This window comes from Mus caroli, unplaced genomic scaffold (genome assembly GCF_978045245.1).
Source record: "Mus caroli unplaced genomic scaffold, Mus_caroli_1 scaffold_2, whole genome shotgun sequence".
Taxonomy (NCBI): domain Eukaryota; kingdom Metazoa; phylum Chordata; class Mammalia; order Rodentia; family Muridae; genus Mus; species Mus caroli.
Window position 1 is genome coordinate 14,576,571 of NW_028227257.1, and position 15,184 is coordinate 14,591,754.

Here is a 15,184-nt window from a genome sequence, read left to right on the forward strand (position 1 = left end):
AGAGATCTCCGTAGAAAGCCTCCGGGACACAGGCCCACAAGTCAGGACAGAGAGAGGTTTTAAACAAGGCATGTTAAGGAAGGCTTGTGTGTAGATGGGAGTGGCTCATCCCTGAGGCACAGAGTCCAGCAGGGAGAGGAGCACCCCAAGTAAGCTTGGTGGTGTTAGTGGGGTTTCTCTGGGCTACTCCAGACTCCTGCTTGGACTTCTCAGGTGGAACACAGTTACATCACCCCAGCCTCCCTCTTCTTCCCAGCCTTTCACTGAGCACACACCCTCATGCTCGCCCTGGTTGGGCTCTCCTCAGTGGGCACAAGTCCCCACGCGTCCCCATTGCTAGCTAGCTTCTCACAATTTGAATGCTATGACTGCCATCCTGTGTGTCCGTTTTCAGGCTGGTTTGGCGAGATGGTTTGGCTAGAGAGGTAGCGCTAGCTTCAATGCCCTTGCTGCTGTTACAGTAGGGGATCAGAATTTGGCCCCCAGCATTGGCCTGGGGCAGTGCATTACAGCCCACAACTCTAATTCCAAAGGATCCAGCGCCCTCTTCTGGCCTCCTGAGGCATCAGCACACATGTGCACACACACACACACACAAATAAGTAAATATTCATTTATTCATTTATTTAAAAAAAGACTGCCAGGAAGACACTTGGTTATCCTTCCTGGATCAGTTCCAGCTGAGGGGTCATCTCACCTGGAGGACACAGTCTGACCTGAACCATAATGCACAGACCCCCTCTACCTCTCTAGCACACATGCTGTATACGCGTGCTGCAGCTGCCAGCAACCACAGTGAGTGAGTTGTATTCTCGGGAGAGAGAGAGAGGAGTCTGGGGTCTGGTTTCAGCAGATTTTCAGAACACGGAGAATCTCTGAGCAATCCTTGAAGGAAGAACCAACATTTCTGTCCCTAACGCCCAGTAGAGAGCCTGGCTCCCTAGGGATGCTCTCAATAAATGTTTGATGAGTGGATAGCTCGGTGGTATCCTCCGCTGTAAGAGAGAAATAGTTACATAATACCTTCCAGTAGGGGTAACTGAACACCTTAATATTTATGCAGCAGTTGGAGCCGCGCCTGACACACAGTAAGCATTCTGTGGGTTAAATACATGTATGTGAACATAACCACATACATAATAAATAAAAGGGCTAAGTGCCTGTCACAAAAGCCAGCCGATTCAATTCTCAGATGCCACACAAAAGGTCAGAATCCACCCTACACAGTTGTCTTCTTGCCCGGATGCATCTGCAGCTACAGATAAGCTGAGTGACTAAAGTAGCTGGAAAAGGTTGGGGATTCGTGTTTATTAGAAACAGTCCAACAAGAAAGGACGGACGGTGGGCAGAGAGGGCCCTGCCTGCCTCCACTCCTTCCCAGTCTCTAGAAGAGATCACCAGTCTGTATCCAGCCAGCTAGCACCTTTCCCTCGGATGGGGTTTGTGTGTGGTGGTGGTGGCGGTGGTCTCTAGAGACTTGCACTGCACGGTTGAAGCAAAGAAGGAGCCCTAGTTCAAGGGCACTGCAGGAGGCCGTAGGCCACGTAGCCCACGTCGTCCACCTGGTTCACCTCATGGTCCACCTTGTTCACCTCATTTTGGAAACTCACACGCCAGAAGAATTTGCCATGGCAGAAATAGGCTTTGTCTACGGGAAACAAGAACACACAAGAAAGCTGGATCCTCTGCTCCCACATCATAGACAAAAGGAACAAGAGTTTTACAAGCACCTGTGGTAGTTTGAATGAAAATGGACCCTATAGGCCCATAGGGAGTGGCACTTATGAGGTGGGAGAGGGTGTGGCCTTATTGGAGGACCTGTGTCACTAGGGTGGGCTTTGAGATTTCAGATGCTCAAGCCAAGCCCAGCGTCTCTCTCTCTTCTTGCTGCCTGCTGCTGAGGTAGAGCTCTCAGCTACCTCTCCAACACCATGTTTGCCTGTGTGCCACCTCGTTTCCCACCATGAAAATAATGGACTGAGCCTCTGAACTGTAAGCCAGCCCCAATTATATCTTCTCCTTTGCCTGAACAGAGGCAGCCCAGTGACAGTTTAAGTGGAAGTCTTCCAAATAGGGGACAACCGGCCCGAAGGCCTTAAGGGATGGAGGATCTTGATCTGTTCAAAGAGCAACCAGCCTTGGTGGAGCAAGGAGGATGTCAAGAGAACAGGGAGGAGACAAGTTTCTTCTACCTTCCTATCGTTTGGGGTCACAGTCAGAACCACTGCCCTCCTCTCCTAATCCCTCCCCACTCTTGAAGAATATATTAAAGGTTACTGGGTAACCGGTATGGTTGGAGGGAAGAGTATAAAGGAGATGGTTGAAAAATAGTACACTTGGGAGGTTTGAGCCTTTGAATTAGCCTGACAGAGCTCCAGATACTACATTTTACAGATGGGAAAACTGAGGCCCCAAGAGAGGTAGTGACTTGCCCAAAGACAGCTAGCACTTTCTTGCCTCTCCACGTATCCCTAGTGGCAATCCTGCACATTATAGGCCCTTGGCTACTGTTTAATAATCAAGGAATGAGCCGTCTAGAGAGCTGCGTTCTCTACTGGAGTTCCCAAAAAAGAATGATATGCAAGCAATCCGGGCCTTAGGTCTGGCTGTGTGAACTTGGGGTGCTCTCTATATGGCTCTTATCTGGAACATTCCCTTCAGTCTCCAAGGGCTTGCTCTCTCCTGCTGAGAAACTAGCCAGTCGCTAAGAGAGGGAGTCCAGGGTGGGAGACATTTCATGAAGGGACCCTCCCCGGCCAGCCTCAGCAGCCCTCACCTTGGTACTGGAAGATGTCGTGTGAGTTCCAGGGCACACCAGAGAACTCCTTATCCATGCGAATGACGCTCTGGGGATCCACCTTCTGAGACTTCAAGTCGAATCTGCAGGAAGGTGGACAAGCGATGAGCCTCTCCCGCTCCCCACCCCAGAGCTGCGGGAGAGTGGCGCTAGGGCTCCCCCTACTGGTAGCCTCGGTCGCTCTTACCTCCAGATATGCCCGTTGCTGAACAGCAGAGCCTTCCCGGGACGACGCGGGAGAAGCCCGCTGACGTGGGTTACCTCTGGGCCTAGACCCAACTTATCCAGACTCCTGGGGCCCAGCACGGTCTTGCCTGTGTACACCCACAGTTGGCGTCCTGCGGAAAAGAAGGGTCAGTAGACACGAAGGTGTGGCACAGTCTCTTTGAAGGGCAGGAGGCAGGAGCCAGAGAAGCTAAGTATCAGGGCTATTCAAGGGGAATTGAAATTCAGTACCGCCACCCCCCCCTCACCACCAATGTCAAATCGCATCAACCGGGCAGGAGCGCCCTTTTGTAGTCGCAGTTTCACGGGTTACACTAGGTGTCTGTCCTAAGCTGACGGATACTGAGGGATCGATGAGCTAGAGAGGCACAAACTAACCAGAGAAGAAGAAAATCCTCTTGGTCTGCGGATCCTCAAAGGCTGAGTCCAGCGTTGCAGGCAGGGCTGGCCACGTGCGGGCAATGAGGAAGGGGCCCTGTAATGGGCTTCCTCTGTGATTCAGGAACTTCCAGTACCAACTGAGAAGAAAGGAAATATCAGGGCCCCGCGAATCTTGGCCCGAGAAAGTTGGTGGAAGACGCAAGCAGGATTCTCTCCAAACCCCCTCTCTCACCCACACACCCTCCCTGCTTACCCGTCCTTGAAGAAATGCAGAGCGCCCTGGATCTCTGCAATAGCATCAAAAATATCCACATTGCAAGGATTGCCTGCTGGACTCAAAGACTCTGTAGAGGCCTCAGAAGAGCCCGCGGTAGGGGGCGCTGTAGGGCCAGGTGAGGGGGCGCCTGTAGGGCCAGGTGAGGGGCTGCTCGTGGGGCCAGGTGAGGGGGCGCCTGTAGGGCCAACCGTGGGGCCCACTGTGGGATAGGCCGTGGGAGGTACAGTGGGACACATAGTGGGAGGTGCTGTCGGCTGTGGTTCAGTTGTGGTGGTGGCTGGAGGCCTTGGGTCAGGCTTAGAGCCACGACCTAAAAACAAGACACTAGGTAAGACACACTAGTCAGCATTTCTCTGTAGCCCCAGCCTACCACCAAGCCCAGCGATGGTGCCTTCAGTCTTCCCTTGAAGTTAGAGGCTACACGCAGCAAGCCTCTTTTCGTATACCAAGCCTACGTGTCCAGAACTGAGCTCTGTGAAGATATGGACTGGGTTCTCAGGACAGAACGGTCAGAATGTCCCATTTCCTTACCCAAGTCAGGCAGGGAGAGAGTCTTTTGGGTGACCGCTGTGTCAAACAGTGCTGTGAGCTGCCTCTGACTCCTAAGTGCAACCATTCCTGGCCTGCTATGCCTTTAAAAGCTCCTTTGGGGGCTGCAGAGATGGCTCGATAGTTAATTAAGACCACTGGCTGCTCTTCCAGAGGACCTGGGTTCATTTCCCAATACCCACATGGCCGCTAATAACAATCTGCTTCTCCAGTCCTAAGTGATCTGACGCCCTCTCCTGGCCTCTGCTGGCACTGCACATACCTTGTGCACATACATTCAGGCAAAACACCCATACAACTATAAATCAATTAATCTTTGGAAGTTCCTTTGGGTCAGAGCTTTAAGTAGCCCAGGTTGGCCTGGAGCTTAGTGTATCTCTCAGGCCAGCCTCAAACTCATGGTAACTTTTTTGTCTCAATCCCCTCCCGGGTTCTGGGATCACAAGCTTGCTATGCCACCACCCAGCAAATATCCCCATTTTTCAAAGGTTAATGATGATCAAAAACAAGACAAGACAATCAAATGTCACTTAATAAAATCAGGCATCTTTCTACTTCAGTTAACCCTATCAAAGCCTTATGAGAGCCATGCTATTATCGCACGCTGTCACTTTATATGGGAGGGAAATGACACACCTAACTAAGTTCACCTATGAAGTGGCGTGGCTGACCCTTCTTGCTGAGGAGGATCAAACGCAGGGCCTCATGTCTGCTTTGCAGCATTCAGTATGTACTCTAACCACTAGGCTGCACACCCAGCCCTGGGCTGGCTTTTGAACCCGGGCCTAGGGTGCCATCTCCACTTACTGGGCACTCAGGCCCTGACCCAGATGGATATTGAGATTCCGTTTCTCCCCTCCCCTCTTCCTACAGCTGAGCCACATCCTCCCCTCTGGCTCCTCCAGTCTCTGTCCCCCAGCCTCACCATACAGATACTGGATGCCGTCTATGTCGTCTTTATTCAGAGGGAAGCCCTCGAGGTAGCTATACAGCGGGTACATGAGCGCTTCCGGCACGCTGGAATGATCTAAGCCCAGTGCATGGCCGAACTCGTGCGCTGCCACCAGGAACAGGCTGTACCCTGGAAGGTAGAAGGAGCCTAAAATGCCACCAGCCCTGGCTGCTCCACCTTGACTGCCAGGAGGTGACTCAGACACCACCCCAGGAGCCTCAGTGCCCCGCTCACCTTGGTCTGGACAGAAACCCCACTTCTTGTCAGTGTCGAAGTTGGATGTGGTCGCACACCAGAGGCGCCCATCCCTGCGGCCCTCTTTGGTACAGGAAGAGTACTGCTTGCCCAGGAAGACGAAGGGGAAGACGCACCGCTCTCCTGCCGAGTTGCCCCCAACTACGGTCGCGTCCACTGGAGAGACCAAGAATCAAGTGAGCCAGATGGGTGGATCTAATATGGTGGACCAAACTAAGCTGGGCTAGAGAACCTCCGTGGCCTAGTTTTTGAAGCCTAGGAGGCGCTGTGGAGCACCGCGGAAGCCGAAAAATACTGATAGGCAGAGGCTAAGATTGGAGACCAAAGCTTAAGGGTAAACAAAAAAAAAAAAAAAAAAAAAAGGCTGCTCAATTGGGAGTCAAGGATAGGAGGTGTGGAGGCAGACGGTGGATGGTAAATAGAGGAAGGAAATGAATGGATGGAAAAGCCACCTTTAGAGACCAATGCTGGAAAGCAGAGCCGGGCTGACCCTGATAGGCGGGGCAGAGGTACCTCGGGTAGGGCAGAAGCCATACAGTTTATCCTGGTCATAGTTGGCTGTGGTGGCACACCAGAGATAACCATCCGAGCGGCCTTTAGTGGTGCAGGCAGAGTAGGAGCGACCCTCAAAGATGAACGGGAACACACAGGGTTTGCCTTCTCCGTTGCCGTGCTCCGTGTAGAGTCCTGAGGAGACCCATGGTATGACCGCCAAGCCCGGCCCCAGTATGCGTCTCATTTCACAGAGGAGACCGGACCCAGAGAGAGGGCGAGTAGCCACATCACTGATGGCAAAGAGGGACTGGGAAAGAAGATTCTGGAACCTTCAAGGCGGCGCCCCGCTCCCCACCCCCAGCGCATACTCACTCTCACTAGGGCAGAAACCAAATTTGCCGTCGGTATCGTAGTCAGCTGTCGTGCTACACCAAGGCGTGCCGTCGTTGCGGCCGTCTGTGGTGCAGGCTGAATAGGAGCGTCCCTCAAAGGTGAAGGGAAAGTGACATGGGGCACCATTTGAGTTTCCATAGTAAGTGGGGATCACTGTAGAAAGGAGGCTAGAGTCAGGGTGGCTGGCCACACGCCGGTGTAAGAGAAGGGAGTTGGAACAGGGGTGGGGGTGGGGCGGATACTGGAAGGCTCAGGATCTCACCGACGCCTTTGCCCAGCGACCACAACTCGTCGTCGTCGAAATGGGCATCTCCCTGAACGCCGGGGCCAGGGGGAAAGGCGTGTGCCAGAAGGCCGTCCTTGCCGTCGAAGGGATACCCGTCTCCGTGCTCTGCAAGAGGCCATCGGAGAGGAAGGGACTCAATCAGCAACACTTTGCACTCTTTAAGGGCAAGAGACTGAAGGCGACTGCGTCTCCCGCTGAGCAGCGCACCAGACCTTGAGAAGAGGTGACTGCGACTCCAAAGCCGCTGGGGGTTGGGGGAGGTCATTTGTGGAAGCGGCGACCAGAGATTGTGTGGCAAACATAAGAGCGGACAGATCTGCTGTCCCTTCTACTCTGTCCGTGGTCGTCCCTCCCATAGCCTGCCCAGACCGGGAGTTCTCACCTGCGACACCAAACTGGATGACAATGTCCGCTTCGGGCCCGTACACGCGGGTGAAGGTGAGCGGTGCCACCTCGCCCCACACCGCGAAGGCGCGCGCGAAGGCGTCGTCGATCACGTCTCGCGGCAAGTCTTCAGAGTAGTTTTGGATCCTGGAGGTGAAAAGCCAGCGTCGATGGGGGATCGGGCATGCGAGGATTACAAATGGGGCGGGGCGGGGGGCGGGGCAGCAGCTACACACGATCGCTCAGTCTTCAAAAAACACAGGGCTGCAGCCTCTCTCGGAACTTGTATTGCTAAGGATCCCTTGTGTTCAGCTAACCGGAGGTGCAAACTGGCCTCCAGTCCCACCCAGGCACCTGCTTCTAGCCCGACATCTCACCAGTATGTGATGTTATGATGGTCCCACTTGAGGCCTTTGAAGGTTTGGAATCGACCCACATCTGGGACACCACAGCGTGGTGTTCGAATGGCCTTTAGTGTCTGGCTGTCCAGCTCACCAGTCTGGGGCAGGGAGAGCTGCTTCTGAAGCATCAGCAAAGCCGGCCGTAGAGACTGCTCCTCCCCCATCATCTGGGCTGCCCGAGTGTAACCATAGCGGTACAAGTATTCCTGTGGATGGAGGAAGGGGCAGAGACATCACAGAGTTCTGGCACCTTGGCTCTGGACCTGGGCCACATGCTTAGGGACTCTAAGGCCAGGACACCAGTTCTTCCTACACAGCTAGAATTCCCCTATCCTAAGGACAGCATCACACCTCGACCTCAGATGATATAAACCATGCCTACCCCACAGCCCCCCTAGAGTTTAATTGTTCACTGCCAACCTGCACCATGTCACAACCCTTTGAAGCCGAACCCAATCTGTCTCTCCAGCAGACCCGAATCTGCCCAGAGCCTCCAGACCACCTACCCCCTACTGCCTAACCCTGGCAGACATGCTCATCATCCCCAAATCCAGAAAGCATATCTGAGGCCCCCTTTTCTGGGAGAGGGAACATCTCCCTGACCAGCCCTTCCCAGCTATCCACCGAGCCATCTGTCTACCTCTGCCAGCTGGGTGTCCGTGAGGTTGGAGGTTTTCAGGTCTTTGGGGAAGACCACAAAAGTCGGCTGGCGCTGGTAAGGGGCAGCAGAGCTGCAGCCGAAAGCCAGGAGAGCCAGGAGCAGGGGCTGCCAGGGGCTCATGGTGAGGACCGAAGCTTCTGGCTAAGGCTGCCTTTGCAGAGATTTTAAAGAGGCACTAGAACTGAATCAGTGACCCCGCCCCTCCCCTCCAGGCTTATGCTGACTCAGCGTGTGTGTGTGTGTGTGTGTGTGTGTGTGTGTGTGTGTGTGTGTGTGTGTGTGTGTTTACACTACCCCCTCCCTTATGCCCTGCCCACAGTCCCCCATTGCCAAGTCAGGCAGAACCCCCAGACCCACAGGAAACCACAGAACTTAGGGTTTAGTTTTTGCAAACTGCAGACTTTGTGGGAAAGGGAAGGAGGGTGTGCAGGACGGGGGATTCACCCAGCCCTAGGTCTGACGGCCCTGACTGATCAGCCCAGTAGAAGACTGGGAGACCCGAGGCCCTAGACCCCTCTTCCTTGGGCTTCTGAGACACCCCCTCCCTGGCCAGAGTGCAGCCTGGAGCCCCTCCCCACACTGTAGGTTCTATCCTCTCATCCCCACCCCCTGATAGAGTCTTTGACTCAGCTTCCTCTCCTGGCCTCTGGGAGCAGGCAGGCTCTTTGAGGCAGGATTTGGGGAATTCCACGGGACAAACCCCTAGCTCCAGCAGGCTGACTCTTTGGGGAAGGAAAGATGAGCCTGGGGGGCATGTGGGAGCAAGCAGAAGCTTCATCCTTCTCAGGCTAGCACCATCTTTCCTCTTCTGTTTAAAGAACAAAAACAGACCCTTTGTCCCTCAAGCCTTTGTCCCTATATTGATCTGAGGAGAAAACGAGACTCTCGAAACACAGAAAAACCACTTTTAGCAGTGTTCACGAGACCTCGGTTGATGGTGTCAGGTGTGTGATTGGAAATTAGGAGACTGGGGTCTTGGCTCTAAGTTTTGGGGTGACCTGGATGGGGCAAACACCTTCCTCTCCCGAGCTGTGAGGTCTTCATGGACCCTTCCCCTCCTCCAGCCCTGCTCCACCCAGGAAAGCTTTGGCACAGTCTTGCCAACAGCCGGCAGCCCCCTGCCTTCCATCCTCCCTGCCTTCCATCCTCCCTGCCTGCCACCATGGTGGAGCAGGGCCTTTATCTGCCTTCAGCAAGCTATTCTGACTAAGCCTCCTGTGTGCCCAGACCTTCCTGTGCTTCTCAATGAACAGACCTGTGAGCAGAAGAGAGGAAGCTGGGTATTTTCCCAAGCTTCTCTTAGATGTTTCTCACTGGTGAGCTCCAGCACTGAATTGCAGTTCTGGGTCTACCATTTCCCAACCTCGCCATTTCCCAACCAACTACCTTGGGCAAGGCATTTCACCTCCAAGCCGCAGTGATAAGTCACTTTTTTGATTTATTGTGTTGGACATTGTGATACGCTCTCTACAAAACTCTCCTATATATTCCTATCCCATATATGTGTGTGTATGAGTCTGTGTGAGTCTGTGTGTGTGTGTCCATATGTGAGTCTGTGTCTGTGTATGAGTGTGTGTGTGTGTGTGAGTCTGTATCTCCATATGACTGTGTCTGCGTGTGTATATAAGAGTCTGTGTGTGTATGAGACTATGTGTATGTGAGTCTATTTGTGAGTCTGTGTGAGTTCATGTGTGTGTGTGTGTGAGTCTGTGTATGTGGCTATGTGTGTGTGACTATGTATGTTAGTCTGTGTGACTCTGTGTGTATGAGTCTGTGTGTGTGTGTGTGTGTGTGTGTGCCCAAGCCTCTAGGGTCTCACACATGCTAGGCAAGTACTCTACAACTGAGCTGTTCCTAGCCCTTGTTTTTGTTTGTTAATTTGTTTTAGTGTGTGTGTGTGCATGTGTGTGTGCAGGGACACACATCCATGACTGTCAAGGCAAGAGGAGATGTTGGCTGTCCCCCTCTGTCATCTTTCCTTTTGTTCCTTTGAGGCAGAGTCTCCCTAAACTTAGAGCCCAGGGATTTGCAGCCAGGCTGGCCACCAGCAAACCTTGGTAATCCTGTCTCAGAGTCTCCATCTGTCAGTGTTGGAGGTGAGCACGTGGGTGCCACGCCCAGCTGTTTACGTGGATGCTGTAGCTCCAAAGTCCGGTCCTCCTGCTTCTACAGAATGCTCCGACCCACTTGGCCATTTCCCCAGCCCACCCTCCGTCTATTGAGACAAGGTCCAATTGGAAGTCGGGCTTGTGCTGAACTCCCATCCCCTGCCTCGGCCTCCCAAGCGCTGTGTCACACTATGCCTGTGTGACACACTATGCCTGGCTAACCAGGGTAGTTTGGGAGGTAACTCTGGCTTTTCTGGAATAGGAAACTTCAACTCAGAGCAGTCAAGGGACTTGCCCATGATCTCAGGTCCCCGTGATCTGAGAAAAACAAAACAAAAAAACAAAAAAAAACACAAAAAAAACCAAAAAAAAACAGAGAGCCAGGGTACAAGATTCTCATCTGCTGTGGGGAATGTGCGGATCAGAGTACAAGTGAATGAAATAGGTGGGTTTCCAGAGCTTTGCCACCTGAACCCTTCTCTTCCCCTGCTACCTTAGTACGATAAGACTGGAGGCTCAGACACCGGACGTGGTGGCGCACGCCTTTAATCCCAGCACTCGGGAGGCAGAGGCAGGCGGATTTCTGAGTTCCAGGCCAGCCTGGTCTACAAAGTGAGTGCCAGGACAGCCAGGGCTACACAGAGAAACCCTGTCCCGAAAAACCAAAAAAAAAAAAAAAAAAAAGACTGGAGGCTCAGGACTTTGAGGGATCGCATGCTGAAGACAGGGTCCCAGGGTAACCATATTACAGACCTTGGACTGTGGAGCCAAAGACTAATACAAGATTTGAAATGGGGGGGCTGGTGAGATGGCTCAGTGGGTAAGAGCACCCGACTGCTCTTCCGAAGGTCCAGAGTTCAAATCCCAGCAACCACATGGTGGCTCACAACCATCCGCAACGAGATCTGGTGTCCTCTTCTGGAGTGTCTGAAGACAGCTACAGTGTACTTACATATAATAAATAAGTAAATCTTTAAAAAAAAAAAAGATTTGAAATGGAAACAAAATAAGAGGACCTCCCATCCTGATCTTCATCGAGGTGACAGACAAGAACTTCAGAGGAATCTATGCAGCATTCCCATCTTGCCAGCAATTGCGTTAAGGATGCTGAACATGTGGATGCACTATGCCATGTCTCTGTTATATGTCACATCTATGTATGTATGTATGTATGTCCTATCTGTATGGTATGTTACATCTGTTATATGTCACATCTATGCCATATGTCATCTGTGTTGTATGTCACATATATGTCATGTCTATGTGGTGTGTCCTGTCTGTGTTAGATGTCACATCATCTATGAAGTATGTCACATCTATACCATATGTCATGTCTATGTGGTATGTCCTGTCTGTGTTAGATGTCATATCTATGCAGTATATCACATCTATACCATATGTCATGTCTATGTTTGTCTTGTTTCTTGAGCTTTATACCCTTGGTTTTGTTTTTGAGGCAGGGTCCCACTATGGAGACCTGGCTGGCCTAGATGTTGCTGTGTGGACCAGCCTGGCCTCCAACTCATAGAGATCCCCCTGCCTCTGCCTCCTGGGTGATGGGATTAAAGATGCCCCACCACACTCATCAAGCTTGGCATCTTTATCCTTGGGGCTGATGGTCCTTTGTTTGGGGATGTTCCCAGACACTGCAGTGTGTCTAGAGGTGTCCTCTCACCCTCCCTTCCTCCTAGTGCCAGCAGCACCACCCATACCCATTGTGACAACCATTGATGTTACCAAATGTTCCCTGGGTGAGTGGGAAGAGAAGAGCCTCTGCTGTGTGTTGAGTTTTCTTTATAAATGGTCCAAAAGTTTCATCAAACACTCAAACCATTGGTGAGGATGCTCAATTTTTGTTATTGCTCTTCTTGTTTGGCTGGTTGGTGTTTGTTTTTGAGACAGGGTTTCTCTGTGTACCCCTGGCTGTCCTGGAACTCTCTCTGTAGACCAGGCTGGTCTTGAACTCAGAGACCCACCTGCCTCTGCCTCCCAAGCACTGTGATTAAAGGTGTGTGCCACCACACCCTGATAGATCTTCACATCTTTGATGACTGTTCAATTTAGCCGCACCAACACTTGGAAAGTGAAAGCAAGAGGAGAGAGAGTTCAAAGCCAATTCCTAACACATTGCAAGTTTGAGGCCAGCCTGGGCTGCATGAGACCCTCTTATGATGAATAAATAAATAAATAAATAAATAAATAAATAAATAAATAAGCCTCCACTGTGGTGGCAAATGCCTTTAATCCCAGCACTCAGGAGGCAGAGGCAGGTGGATCTCTGTGAGTTCAAGACCAGCCTGGTCTACAGATCTAGTTCCAGGATAGACAAGGCTAGACAGAGAGACCCTGCCTCGAAAAACAAACAAACAAACAAAACAAGCTATTGAGCAGATCTTTGTTGAGTTTCACAAGCTAAGCATTATGCTAAGAAGTGTGCTATGTCCTCAGGTGTCAGAGGAAGGTGGGTCAGGAGTCTAAGATCATCCTTGGTTGCATAGCAAGTTCTAAGCCAGCCTGAGCTACTTAAGATTGTAGCTTCTTTTCTCCTTTTCTTCCTCCTCCTTCTCTTCTTTTGCTTCTGAGCTAGGATCTCAAGTTAGTTTCCAGAGAGCCAGTGAGATGGCTCAGCAGTTAAATGAGATTGTCACCAAGCACAAGGAGCTTAGTTCATCCCAGGAACTAACATGGTAGAACCAGCTCTTACAGGTTGTCCCCTGACCTCTGAGCACTGTGGTACATACAATCCCATACAAAAACACACAAAGATGAAATGCAATACATGGTGTGTGTGCAATTTGCATGTGTGTGTGCAAGGGTGTGCTCACGTGTGAAAGTGCTTGTATACATGTATGTGTATGTGTGCTCCTGCATGTGTGTGTACTCCTACATGTATGTATGTGTGCATGTATGTGTATGTTCCTGCATGGTGGGGGCTGTGTGTGTGTGTTGTGGTTTGAGGAGGGTCTTACTAGGAAACTCTGGCTGACCTAGAAGACATTGTGTAGATCAGCTGACTTCAAACTCAAGAGACTTTCTTGCCTATGCCTTCTGAGTACTAGTATTAAAAGTGTACCTTTCTGTGACTGGGTAGAAATTGGGGGGGGGGAGAGTCAACAGAAATACAAACACCACACATGGAGGTGTCCCTATCTATTCTAATTTCCTTCATCATGCAGATGTGGAAACAAGTTCAGCAGAGACCAGGACTTGGCAGGCAGAGTGAGTAGGCCAACGGGGGCTCCCACTCTGGGACTGGACTGCCAAAATCCAAGCTTCAGCTCATTGTGTGACCCCAGCTATCAACACAACCTACCATTTCCCCCATCTTAAAAAACGGTGCTAATAACGGTGTTTCTCATGTGGGCCTGTCACAGAGGTGCCTGGAACAGTGGGTAAGTGGTGGGTACCACTTCTCGGCTCCGCGAGCCTTCAGGATTGCTGCTGGTTCTTTCTTACCAACTGCGGAGGGAGGGAGAACCCAGAGCTTGGAGTCCATCAAAGCAAGAACACGTCTCTCCCTACCCCCAATTTCCTCCATTGCCACCCCCACACATACACCCTACTCACCAACCTCCCCCCATGAAGGGGAACTTGAGGGAAGCTTGGTTTTCAACACAGCCATAGCAGGAAGTGGTTCTGGTTACCACATCCCCTTCCCAACTTCCCCAGCTCCCCCTAACACTACAACAGAGTTTAGCTAAGGACCCAGGAAAGAAGACAGAGAGCAGGAAGTGCCTCCCCCCAAGCCCCCAGGAAGCAAAAACCTGACCCCCTGTAGCTCTGACCTCTTGACCTAGAATCATTGTTTGGACTCTGAATCCCTTCCAGGAGCATAAGGACTGGGCTAGACCTGGAGTCCTGAGTCACTCACTGGCAGATGACACAGCCATTGGAAGGTCTCCACAGCAGGGATGACCTGGGAGATAAGGAACAGCTTCCTCTGTCTAGCATGGGGGAATTCTAAGCCGGCTTCTCCCAAATTTGCTGAAGAGGAAAGGGCCAGGTAGGCCTCAGAGGCTCTGACAGGCAGGATGTGAGGGAGACATACTCCATGTCTGAGATGAAACAGATGCTCCCAAGGAAGTGTATCACTAGATCCAGGCTCCCACCACAGCCGTCCCTCCCAGCCCCACCCCCAGGATGGGGGCAATTCCCCAGTCTGACTCCTAGATTATTTCCTGGTGCTGAGCCACGTCTCCGTCTCCCTATTGTCTGTGCTTAGCATCTTGCATGGAAACTTTGGAATTAGCCCTCCTGGCTTCAAACCCCAGCTCCTAGCACTTACTTGCGTGATCTCAGGCAGGCTATTTTGTCTCTCTGTAACTCCATTTCTTCATCTGTAAAATGATGATCTATAAAATGACTGAGGTGTAGCTCAACTGTGGGGTGTGTTTGGCTTGCTCAAGGCCCTTCACTAAGAGCCTGGTTCCCAGGAGTCTACTTCTAGGAGTAACAGTGAGGATTTTGTGGGAGTCCATGTTGCAGATGTTTAACACAGTGACTGACACAGGTCAGGCATGGGGGCAGGGGGGAGCTATGAGGATTCCTTTGCTCTAATGCTCTCATCCTGTTACAAATAAGCATTCATTCATAATTCCATTCGAGAGAAGAGAAAATTGGAGTTCACCCAAGTCCACACAGCGAGCGAGAGAATCGCCAGGGACTCAGTCCAGCCACGACTAGGACCCCAACCTTCTCCCAAGAGTCTGCATGTGTCCCAGGCGCCTCTTTCTGAAGCAGTTCTAAATCTGTGCACACGGGCACTGGACAGTTTGCCCAGCACAGCTCCAGACTTCGGTACAGCACATGTGTGCTGAATGATGGATCCCCTTGAGATCCTACTTGGATCTGTGCTTTCAGAACCCCTGACACCCACTGGAAGCAGAGATTGTGAACTATTTCCAAGGTGACAGTCACAAAGCTTAGAGAAGTGCTTTTTTGGTTTTTTTGGTTTTTTGTTTTGGGGTTTTTTTTTGTTGTTGTTGTTGTTGTTTTGTTTTGTTTTGTTTTTTTGAGACAG

At 51.5% G+C, this 15,184-nt stretch overlaps 1 protein-coding gene across 1 annotated transcript; it reads right to left on the reverse strand.

Annotated features, from left to right (window-relative positions):
- Nucleotides 1-608: 608 nt before the first annotated feature.
- On the reverse strand, nucleotides 609-8,176 carry Mmp9 (matrix metallopeptidase 9). The gene is made up of 13 exons (XM_021156522.3): nucleotides 8,036-8,176; nucleotides 7,372-7,601; nucleotides 6,993-7,141; nucleotides 6,587-6,715; nucleotides 6,304-6,477; nucleotides 5,950-6,123; nucleotides 5,416-5,592; nucleotides 5,155-5,310; nucleotides 3,657-3,990; nucleotides 3,401-3,540; nucleotides 2,985-3,135; nucleotides 2,777-2,880; nucleotides 609-1,648 (listed from the first exon to the last, which is right to left on the reverse strand). Exons 1-13 carry the CDS (start codon nucleotides 8,174-8,176, stop codon nucleotides 1,515-1,517), a joined length of 2,193 nt encoding a protein of 730 aa, XP_021012181.1. The 3' UTR covers nucleotides 609-1,514.
- Nucleotides 8,177-15,184: the final 7,008 nt, after the last annotated feature.

What these genes read in the sequence shown, in the direction of transcription:
- Mmp9 (XM_021156522.3), bottom strand. Translation starts at nt 8,176, where the DNA reads ATGAGCCCCTGGCAGCCCCTGCTCCTGGCTCTCCTGGCTTTCGGCTGC. An exon ending in TGGCTTCTGCCCTACCCGAG is followed by an intron (nt 5,593 to 5,949) that starts GTACCTCTGCCC and finishes TGGTCTCTCCAG; the next exon opens with TGGACGCGACCGTAGTTGGG. An exon ending in GAGGATTTTCTTCTTCTCTG is followed by an intron (nt 3,136 to 3,400) that starts GTTAGTTTGTGC and finishes TCTTTTCCGCAG; the next exon opens with GACGCCAACTGTGGGTGTAC.